Genomic DNA, 12,602 nt, shown 5'->3' with positions numbered 1-12,602 from the left:
GTACTTTGTATTATATTGTATTAATAAACAAAATTATTTGCTTATTTTTCACTTATGTGGAACCTAACCCTATACCTCGCTGTAAATATGGGTTCGTTTTACACCGATTCGATTTGTGCCGGCTTTTGTAGGAGGGCTACCTGTATACAGAAACAACCAAGCCTGAATATTCATTAATAAACAAAATTATTTGCTTATTTTTCACTTATGTAGAACCCAACCCTATACCTCGCTGTAAATTTGGGTTAATTTTACACCGATTCGATTTGTGCCAGCTTTTGTAGAAATGGAACTATGGCATAAACCGAAGGATACCTGTATAATTTCTAGTGAAACATATGATGGAATTTATCCTCAAAATAATGTTGGTAGTGAACTTGAAGATATGTTTGAATTATTATTTTATAATATAACTGGTTTAAAGAATAAAACTGACAATACATAGTTTTGGAATTTAATAATTTGGCAGAGATATTTTGTTTGGTTAAAACATGGTATGATAATGATAATGCCAAAAAGTTTATTTGATAACATAACAAGTTTAAAAGGTAAATGTTACCTTGGTAGACCCAATGGTCTACCAAGCCCTCTTCCAGAATCTTGACAATATGTGCCAGATGAAATACAATGTAGGTAAAATCAAAAGTTTTTATTAATATGCAAAATTTTGAGTTTGAGATTATTTGCTGCTAATGCATTTTGGTATTTATAACAGTTTTATGAGTTTTGAAACTTTATTGTTTTTTATGGAATTTATAACCATAATTAATATTAGTTGTATTAATAGTAATATAACCAAATAATGTTGGAAATTGAGAAAAATTTCAAAGAATTTTGGAAAAAGTGCTATTCAATGGTTTTTTTCACATGATGCTATCTGTAAGTAATGAATCTGAATTTAAAGTTGGTGATCTGGGCAAAATATAACAGTTGTAATTGATAAAACTGTATTTTGTAAAAGAAATAACGAAAAATGTCTTAAGGTAATTCATTGAGTTGTCAGAGGCATATGTCAGCAAGATAATGCATGCTGTGTATGCAAAGTGAATGACAGATCCAAACAAACTGTTGATTGGTTAATTTCAAAATATGGTAAAACAGGAAGCACTGTCTACATGGACGAATGAAAGAGATCTAATCATATAGACTATTTGTTAGGAATAGATGTTACACATAAATGTGAAACATGCAAAATATTTCATCAACCTGGATACCGGTGTGCATACACAGACAATAGAATTCATTTTCGCTATCCCGTCCCATCAAGATTTGCCCATGTGCAACTGGTCATTGGAGGTTATTTCTGCAAGGTGTGCTGAAATACCATAGTTTTAGTAATTTCTCCCTTTCGAGTTGGAAAGGAGATTTTAATTTCTCAATTGATAGTCTCCATTCAGACCTCTAAGTTGACTTCCTTCCAGGACCTCACAATAATATCAATGTAATTTTAGATAGTTTTTTTAGTTTTCATATATTTGAAGTTTATACTATTCATAAAAACATAATATTTTTGAGTCTATCTTTTAATCCTTTAATCTAACCACAGAAGTAACAGTTACAATGGTTTTGAAGAATAAACTTCTTTAACAAAGGTAAAAAATAGGTTAAAAAAATTCACGAAGTTAAAAACGATCAAGTGTCAGCCTTTTATTAGAGGATCTGACATCTTTACATTAAAACCAAAAATAATTCTTCTCACTATACTATCCTTATCCAATTTATAACTGCTTCTAGCCCTCTGGTAATAGGTATGAGTTATCCACTTCATTTGCATATGGTTACAATTTTCATGTTGACTCGAAATATTTTCTCTCTTCTCTTCTTCTTAGAGAAAAAAATATCCTGAGTCAACATGAAAATTTTTTATTTTTATATTTGGGTTATATTCAGTTAAATTTCCCATATTATGTGAAATAACTGAATTATTATATGAGAAAATGAATGTATTTTGCTTAATTCTTACAACATACTCTGTAAAAGAGTATGTTGTAAGAATTAAGCGAAATACATTCATTTTCTCATATACGGTATTTCTGTGAAGTATCCCACAAAACTGGCTCACTCATCAAGTGAATAAATGACCAAGTAAATAATTTTCACATAGAAAAAAGAAACAAATGTGACAAAATAAAATTAAACAAAGAAACCCTTTAAAAACTTAGTTTTATTCACCCTGTATTTATAACATCAGTAAGTAGCAAATAAAATAGTTTAGAATTTAAAACTGCTTATTCAGGAAACCAAATTTCAAAGTTGTAAATATCTTGATATGTTTAATAATATCTATTGTATTTAATACAGATTCATATTTAATAAATATCAACTTTCTGTCATCATTATTCAATTTTGTTAAATTAATTTTATTAACTGATTTTTTTATTTACATTTTGTAAACTTTTTTAAATTGTTTTTGTATGCATTATAATAATCTAATTTCCAAAGAAAATTATTTATTTTATATTTACCCTTGGTCAAGATAATTCTGAATAAGATCAATTATTGATGCAAAGGAAAAAATCTGTTATTTATTTCATATCAAAATACAGTATTCATTTTGAATTTTGATGTAATTCAATATTCTAATATTCATCTAATAAAATTGTGCATACACATGCAAGAAAAATTGTGTGGCTCTGTTTCATTACATCATTATTCCAGATTTAATGCTAAAAGAATACAAGTTAATTGTTTATATACTGAATTATTTTATGTAACTTACAACTTTCACCATATAATACTGCACAATAGTTGACAGATTTCATGTATTATTTTGTTATATTATAAATATATTTTAATTTTCATGATTAATAATTGTTTTCAATTTTTAAACTTATAATTTTCAATGTATTGTTATTTTTCTCTTAAAAAAAATTTTAAGAACAAAATGAAAGTATCTGTATTGTTCCAATTTATTTCATTTGATTTTGTATGTTTTTATTTAAATATTTGCTTTTTGTTTTTAACTAAATGATCTATTATGGTACTTTTTATTGTTATTTGTCCTACTTACCACAAGAGAGATGAAACTATCCAATAGCCAAAAGCTATCCAGGAGTTCCTGTCCTTGTAAACTCAATTTAAGATATATTCCTTGTTTTACATATAAACTGCAAAGCAATTAATGATTTAACAATCACTGCATTGCAACTTGTATTACTCTGTATTTATTATATTTATTACAAAAATCCATTTTTTATTGTAATGATCATTTTTAAACACTTAAATTTAGAAATGTTACAGCTAATGCATAGTTGGAAAGATTATGCTTGATAATTATGATGGTCTTAACACCAATTAACAGACCAATTAACCAATACATTAACAGACTTTTCTAAGTGCTTTTTATTTAATACACTTTTTCCCCATTTGCATTTTCATTTTAACACACTTGACAAATATCAAAACTATTTTCCTATCAGAATTTTAAAAAATTTTTTCCATAATTTTTAAAGAATATTTAAATAATAATAACTATTTTAATTATATATATGGTATCTTCTACAATCAATTCTCAGAAATCCTAATATATTGATGGTTTTCCAACTTCAAAATTATAGTATTTATTATAGCTGTTGTTACTGATTAACTTGAACTGGGTTTCATGTTTTTTTTTATTAACTCAGATAACACTATAGTTTTTAAATACAATAAAAATTAATTAAAATACAAATACTTCAGAATTTGATGTAATCAGATTGAAATTCGAAATTGCCGTTAAAAAAAGTAACATTTTGTTCTAAATTTATATTACAAAAAATAAATTAAACCAATTATAATAAAAATTTAAAACAAACCATTATTAATATAGCAGAATTTTTTTTATAGAGAACAAATGTTTTCAGTTATCTTAAATGACCATCATCAAGTTCTAGAACAAAATGATTTTGAAAAACAATGAAAAATACAAAACAAATTTTTGGCTTTACAGTCCACTGTTTCAGTCAGTTTTTGGTTGTCAATGGTGACTATGAAATGGTAGATTGTAAATACAAATTTTTTTTTGTATTCTTCATTGTGTTTTTACTATGTAAATTACCTTCAGCCATTTTAAATGAAAATGATTTAAAAATACAAAATTCATGCAAGCAGAATAAAGAATACTTAACTGTTAATGTAATCCTGCATTGTTCCAGGAACTCCAACTTACAAAAACTGTAACAATCTTCATAACAAGCTATCTGTAATTTCTGGCTGATATTGCCAAACATAATTTGGCAATGTCAGCCAGAAATTTTTTAACTTTAACTTAAACTTTTAACCAATTTAAATTTGTTATGAAGATGGTTAAAATCATTTAGAGTTCCTGGAACAATGCAGAATTATATTAATAACTAGGTATTCTTTGTTCTATTGTGTAATATTTGTATTTTGATTCATTTTTGTTCTAAAACCTAATGATAGCTAGTTAAAGATGACTGAATATTTTTGTTCTCTATAATCCAACAGTGTTTATTTCTAAAAGTTTGTTTTAAATTATTTGATTCATTCATATAGCTTATTTAATTTTTGTTCAAATATTATTACAGTAAACTAAGAATCATGTATACACTTAAAATAAATTAATGGTAAAATTAAATAAAGCAAACTGCAAAAATTTTAAAGTTTCTAAATAAGTTTTTAAAAATAAAAATTCTAATGTTTTAATTAAGTATTAAGTAAAAATATTAAGTAAATGTTTGTGAACTTTTATTTTTGGATATTAATCTTATATTTTCATGTCATGATAATAGAACTAAATGCATATTGATGCAATTACTTGCAGGTTACTATTTGAATATTTTTTAGAGTTTAATATAATTGTTATTTTTTATTCTTTCAATGATGATTTCTCTTCATTTTGCAATGAAAAAGAATATTGTTAATGTTATATTTTTTGTACTTAATACCTGTTACATGTTCTTTCAGTTATTCCATGCAATCATAATGTAATATGCAATATGTACTGTTTCTACTGCCAACTTGTTACTTATTGATATTTTGAATATTCTGAATATAATGACCAAATACCAACTCCTAGATTTTTAAACTGCAATTAAGCTAATGATTATATTATAATAAAAAAACTATTTGATTTTATCTAAAGGTAGGTATTTAGGTTGCCATCTTTGTGCTAATAGAAAGTGCACTAGGAAAGTTCTGCAATATAGCTTTTTTTCCAACTTATGCATCCTTCAGAACCAATCATTAAACCATGCTTTCCATGTTTCCTATGGTAACTGGGCCCATTCTTCATCCTGTAAGAGCTTGTCATCAAGAGAGAATCACTGCCACTTCAGCTGATTCTTCACATAAGAAAACAAGGCAAAATCACATAAGGTAATATTAGGGCTAAGGGGAGATGTTCAAGAATATTCAAATAAGTCATGCAGGTGTTAGCCCAATATACAAGAGTGTTATCATGGTACAAGAACCAAGTTGTAGGAGAGAAACTGGATGTTCTTATACAAAGATGACTAGTAAAAAGGTAGAAAATGTTTGTTTTTTTCATTAAATTACTTATTATTTGCTGGATTTTTAATGTTCTTGTCATCAATTTGCAAGAACCAACTGTTGGCCCATAACTTTGGATGTAGATTTTCTAGTGTCTACAGAACACTGGGTAGGCACTGTTCAGTGTACTAGTCAGTGCATCTGCTGCATCTCCAGTGCCAAATTCTCTATGGCTCCCCTAACTTGAAGAATGTGGCAACCATTCTCTTCTTTACTGACTATGATTTTCTGATTCTTATTGAGGATCATTCATTTGCAAAGACCCATCTTTTTTTTTTAATTTTGTGGAGATATTGTAGTAATAAAGCCAAGTTTCATCACCTGTTACAATACTGTTCAGACAACGAAAGATTCTGTTCTCTAACCTTTTCAGCATCTCCTGATACCAAACATTTGCACCTCATTTGCTCTTTGGTTAATGTGTGGAGCACTCACAAAGAGCACACTTTTCTTACTTTGATGTGATTATGTGGAATGGTGTGTATTGCAGGTGCGTGGATGCCCAACTTTCCTCTACCTGACAGTAGGTCACATATCTATCCCACTCCAACATTTTCTTTACATCAGTAATGTTCTTTTCAGGGATAGGAGTTTGACCTGAATAGGAATCATCATCCAGACTGAAATTTCCCCCTGGAACTCTTAATATCATCTGAATATGGTGATTCAGTGTGGAAAATCTGCCCCCAACAAAGTCATTTCCTTCAAACACTGTTCATTGGTCAGCCCCTTTAGTAAAATTATGACATAAAATTGCATAGTACTCAGATTTTTGTGGTCTTTTAAATTATTACTTTTATAAAGATTACTTTTCTTTGAATGGAATATAATTATAACAACAAAAAATTGAATATTTTATCTATTTACTTATTTATTTTATTTCAACATTTCATACTTCTTTCGAAATGCTACAATAAAACAAAAAATAAATTTAATTATATAGGAAAAAGTGGAGAAAATAAGAAAGAATATTCAGTAATAAGTTGAATGTATATAATTATATTCCTTAGTTTAGATGGTGCAATTTTTAAAGTATTCATGATGAATGAGTGGTACATAGGGTAATAAATCCATCATATTTTTATACTTTTTTTTAGTAATAGGCCTAGGTTTTGCATTTAAAGATGAAACAGATAATACTGTTTTTCTGAAACTACTTGGCCTACCCTGTTTTGGTGATAAATCAAAAGTTTTAAATTGTGAATCTTTTTCCATTTATGTTTTATAAAATAATTTATATGGCACATTTCTTGAAAATCTTATCCAGAAAATATTCAACCAATTGACAGTTTCTCCAACAGTATTTTATGTTCTTTTCGAAATTGCCTCCTCCAGACGTTTGGTTGAATAGAAGTTTACCACAATTGTAGTAGAACTGCTTAATTCTGATTGTGTTTGTTAACTCTTCTGTGACTATGGATGATGGGCAACAGAGAGCTGTGCTCCCGCACTGTCGTTATTTAGAATGGACTTGCCTCACCTTCAAAATCAATTCACAGTAAATATCGTTGATGATATAAATTACTAGTAATAAATTTATACTGATATTGAAAGATATTTATTGTGAATTGATTAAACACACAAAATTTATGTTAATTTGTAATAAGAATTAGCTTTAACTATTTTTTCAGAAAATGGACTTACCCCACTTTCAAAATCAACAGCTCATATAATAATTAAATCTGCTATCAAATTTAAAAGTAAGAAAATTTCAATTGTAAAACAAAAAACTAAAAACTAAGTAATAAATTTATTAATGACAACTTAAATTTAATAGGTCAACATTATAAAGAAAATAAAGATAAAAAAAAATAAGTAAAAGATTTAAATACTCAACAAAAAAAGAAAGAGAATTATGAGAAAACAACCTAATCATAAATAAATCAGGTATTGTAATTCCAGAAAAAATTAAAAGAATAGAAAATGCTACAAGTTTAGAATTACAGTCAAGTCTGCATAAGTCATCATAGGTATAACTAGACACCATTGGTTAAGTAGTCAGTTTTCTGTGGTCCTGGCCAACTTACATAAGCATTAATGTTAAAAAACTCTGGTTTACTCAACACTGTTTAACTCGTCACCACTGGATAAATCAACATACTTTTTCTGTCCCACACTCATTTAGACATCTGATAAGTCAACTCCACTCCTGAAAAAAAATGAGTTAACGCCACAGCAGAATCTGATTTTGCATTTTTTCCTTTTTCATTCATGTGTTATTTGCAGTAAATGTTTCATATTTCTGTTAGAAATGAGTATCCAAAACCTAACAACACTTATACTGAAGGAAAAATACAAACTTGTATCTGAATTTGAACGTAATAAAACTTTGCAAGCCAAACTTGCAAAACAAGAAAACCTTTCAAGAACAACATTGGTGGTAATTCTGAAGAAAAAAGAGGAAATTAGTAAAATTTTTCTTGGGTCTTCGTCACGGCTGTCTCAAACGCTAGAGAAAGTCACCGTACAAAGATGTCGAAGATGCTCTGGTATGTTGGCTAAAGTAAATTCATTCATCAAATCTTCCTGTTTCAGGGCCTATACTGAAACAAAAAGCAATGGAAATCACTGAGGTATTTGGAGTAGAAACTAACTTTAGTGCGATGGATGGTGAGAGATACATTGTGTGTACTATATAAAGCAGTATTATATTTTCCGAATTGTAGTTTTGTGGTTTTTTTCAACTTCGTTTTAATCATCATATTGGAAAACTTGACACATTTCCACTTCCCCTTGGGATGTTGACTTATGCAGACTTGACTGTATAATCTATACTAATATTATAAAGAGGTAAAGTTTGTAAGTTTGGATGTAGGAGGTAATCTCCGAAACTACTCATCTGATTTCAAAAATTCTTTCACCAATATTTAGAATGGACCTTCAGGGTGGACATAGGCTGTATATTATTCTGTTAAACATTCATATAAATGAAAAGATATCATCTAGGTAAGCGTTATAGTTTTGGTGTCAGCAGGTGGCGAGGGGCAAGATGCGTACATATACAAGATAGATAACCGCGTGGCGCAGTCAAGTGGTCAGCGAGATATGCAGTGCACATCTGAACTTGTAGTATATAAAGTTGACACGGGGAACGGATGCACTTAAGTTTGCTTTATTCGAACTCTTAGTCTTAATGTTCGATTTTATGTTCAAATTTATATTTATGAATGATTCGAGAAGCTCCAACTTATTTTTCAAATTTAGTAAACTAGAAAAAGAACCCAGAAGGGATTACGAAAACGTTTGTTATTTATCACTTAGTGTTACTACAGATTGGTTAGTGGTTGCTGTAAATCTTAATTATCATTATCCCAGTGTGGTAAGCAGATATCTAAAATTTTCTAATTAGTCTTGAAGAGGGAGGACCTAATTTGTGCACTTGGTGAAAACAGGTAAGATCAGCTATAATCTAATGATCTTAATCTTTGCTATCGTTTTTGTTCGAGCAATGCCAGGCTCATCTGCTAGTGTTTTTATGAAAGCTTTATGTAAGTTGTATTTTATTTGTTACAACTGAATAGGTTTTTTACAGCCAAAATGCATTTTGTAACAACAAATGGAATAATAAATGTATATATCAGTAAAAAGTGCATCAGTGTTTTTAATTTGTCACTGGAACTGCAAGTGGACTTATTAAAAAATGGCTTTGGAAAGAGGAACCCTAGTGGATACCTATTGGTAATATTATGATTAAAATACTCATCTTTTGTTCTCTCAACATAGCTCAACGTTAATGCAATAACTTGACTTTAACTGATAGCTGGGGCTGCTGTTTATGGTTACAAGTCAATTTTGAACTTCACACCATTTGATGTACACAACCTTACATGACCTCTGATGGTGCCATATTGCAAAACTTTTCTAGTGTTCTACATATTAATAATTTGTAATTAATTTTGAATTAAACTAAATAATTTTAAAGATTCTATTGAAAGTATATTCCCGGTATGTATACAGAAACATCACCAAACAATAACCTAAATATTTGGGCTATAACTCCACTAATTTAATGATTAATACTAAATAATTTGTTACTAGAGGTAGATGTTAGGCACCATCTCTTAACTATTATAATTATTAATTTAGTTAAGAGATCGCACCTAATGTCTACCTCTAGTAGCAAATTGCTTAGTATTAATCATTACATTAACGAAGTTATAGCCTGATTATTTAGGTGATTGTTTAGTGAGTTTCTATAAGATTCTATTGTGTTGTTCAGAAAGTTCATAGCAATTTTTCATAGCTGACAGTTGAAATACTGGATGAGGCCAAAACTTTTAGAATCAATGAATATTACAAAAAAATTACACTGTCTGTTACAAGACAAATTAAATGTTTATTTCCAAAATCCATTAAGATTATTTAAATAATCTTAATGGATTTTTTTTTTTGAAATGGACATTTAATTCATCTTGCAAAAATGAAAGCAAGTAAGTTGCATTTCAGCATTTGTTTTTTTTTTTTTTCTATTGAAAAGGCAAAAATGCCATACAAACAGAAAAAGAAATACAGTAGACCCCCTATAATGCGGGTTCCTATAATGCGGATTCCTATAACGCGGTGAAAAATTGTGATAGTATTCGTATAAAGACGCTAAAAGGGACGCGTAAAATGCGGTAAAACATCATCGCTGACTCATGTTGTGACAGAATTGGTCGAATCTGGACCAATAGTAGATGAGCAGCTGAACTACTTACATGCTACGGAGAGTTTAGACGGGTAAGTTGAGTTTACCATTGTCTGTACAGTATTATTATCGTCTGTACAATATTAATTTAATTTATTTTAACTTTATTATAATTATATATATACTTCCGCCGTCCAGTTTAGGCGAGTAAGTTTAGTTTACTATCGTCTGTACAGTATGTAAACTAGGTACCATAAGTCTAATACAGCATTAATTTTATACATTTCTTGTGAAAGAAACATTTCTTATTCAACAGCCATAAAAATTATTTATATTAATGATGTCTCCAAAGTTCAACGAAGTTTTCGCAGAAAAATAACTTATCAGAAATCGCAGCCACTGTTTGGTGTGCTGCTCCACGACGAAAACAAGCTTAAGCAATGGCAACGTCAAACTGTGCACACTCATTAAGTAATCCTACAATTTTTTGTTTATAGTATAGTTTATATGGATTATTCCCAAAAAATTTTACGTATTTTGGAAATATTGAGTCGAATTAGTCTAGAAACGATTAATTTTATGGAAGAAAACCTTTCAAACAGCCATAGTCCGTAAACTGCACACGTGTCGGGCTGCGATTGGCTCGTGTATTTAAGGATTCCTACAACGCAAAATTCGTATAAAGCAAAACGTATCTACCGTGTTATAGGGGGATCGACTGTATGTCATGTTTATAGTGAGGGTGCTGTAGCAGAATCAACTGTTCAAAAGTGGTTTGCTAAATTTAAAGCAGGTAATTTCAACCTTAAAGATGCTCACACTGACAAAGACTAGCCATTATTGAAAAGGACCAGATCAAGACATTGCTCTGATATGTGAATCATTATGACATTTGAGTACCTCACAATATAATGAAAAGAATTCATTGGATCATATCTCCATTTGAAATTATCTTTAAAAACAAAATGAAAATGACATTTTTCTGAAATGCCTTATGACAAATGAAAAGTGGACTGTTTATAACAACATCAGCCAAAAACAATTGTGGAGAAAGAAAAATGAACTACCATTAAAAATTGCAAAAGCCAATCTTTATCCAAAGAAGGTCATGATCACCATCTGGAAGGATTGAAAAGGAATTTTGTACAATGAGCTGTTTCCACAGAATCAAATAATCAATTCTGATAAGTATTGTTCCCAACTGGATCAACCGAAGTAAAACATCCAGAATTGGTCAACAGAAAAGGCATTGTTTCATCAAGATAATGACAAATGGCACAATTATTTACAAACACCAAAAATTATTGAACTACACTGGGATGCTTTATTCCACTCCCAAATTCACGTAACCTTGCTTCATTAGACTCCCATTTGTTCCAGACTCTGAATAATTTCCTTTGTGATAGAAACTTTGATAGTTTGGAAGTTTGCAAAAACCATATGAAATAGTTTTTTGCAGGAAAAATAGGAAGTTCTATGAAAAGGTTTTATGAAGCTTCCCCATAGATGGCAGCATGTCTTTAAAAACAACGGCACATACATAATTGAATAAAGATATGTTCAGGAAGTTCGTAGCAATTTTTAAGAGAAATAAAAGAAATGTTTTGAAACAAAAAACCAGTTTTTAGTTTTAAAACAATTTCTTTTAAATTTCTTTTAAAAACTGCTAAAAACTTCCTGAACAACCTAAAAATAAAAATAAAAATATTGATCTTAAATGAAACTGAAACATCATCTATTTACCGTACAGATGCATTATCAGTTAAACCAACAAGACTTCCAATCAATCTTTACTTTTAAACATATATTAATTTGGATCAAATAACCATACATGTCAATTGCCAGAATCTTCTAAATTATTTAATTTAATTCAAAATTAATTACTAATTATTAATTAATATTGGCATGAAGATAGTGATCTAACCTCTTATCTTCAGGTCAAATTCTGAAGTTTTATTATATAATCATTAATTTGATAATAGCCAGAAAATCCAGCAATTCATATCTGACCATTAATACATAATAAATAAACTGTTATGTGAATTTATAAACACTATATCCAGACACACACACACATATATATATATAATGCTTTTTAAAATAGGTCTTCATTGTTTTTGATCAAGAAAAACACAAATATTTTATATCATGTTTCATTGTGTGTATTCATTATTATTTTTTACTTACTTCTGCAACTTACACAGTATATTGAACATATGAAAACTTAAAGCAGCTTTTAATTAATATTCATATTTATAATTTGTGTATTAATTAAGACAAAACTTTTTGTAACTTTTTATTGATTAATTTTGATGTCACTTGAAGTCTTTATAATATCTCTCCTTAATTATAAACTTGATGTTATCTTTGCCATTTTCTTTTATATTGTTTCTTAACATTTAAAAAAATTATATATTGTTTTCAAAGTTATAAAATTGTTTGTCAAGCTTTCCATGTTTTTATAAAAACTATAGCTCATTCATAA

At 28.8% G+C, this 12,602-nt stretch overlaps 1 protein-coding gene across 1 annotated transcript in view; it reads right to left on the bottom strand.

The window, feature by feature from the left end:
• Positions 1 to 2,593: 2,593 nt before the first annotated feature.
• The window catches only part of LOC111628424, a 71,148-nt gene continuing 61,139 nt past the window's right edge, over positions 2,594 to 12,602 (bottom strand). Inside the window, exon 6 of the mRNA XM_023372199.1 lies at positions 2,594 to 3,107. Coding sequence (XP_023227967.1) covers positions 2,960 to 3,107 — 148 coding nt within the window. The 3' untranslated portion in view covers positions 2,594 to 2,959. The remainder of the gene's footprint in view (positions 3,108 to 12,602) is intronic.

This window comes from Centruroides sculpturatus, unplaced genomic scaffold (genome assembly GCF_000671375.1).
Source record: "Centruroides sculpturatus isolate CEXI.00-Female unplaced genomic scaffold, Cexi_2.0 scaffold557, whole genome shotgun sequence".
NCBI lineage: Eukaryota > Metazoa > Arthropoda > Arachnida > Scorpiones > Buthidae > Centruroides > Centruroides sculpturatus.
This window is presented reverse-complemented; position numbering and strand designations above follow the sequence as displayed.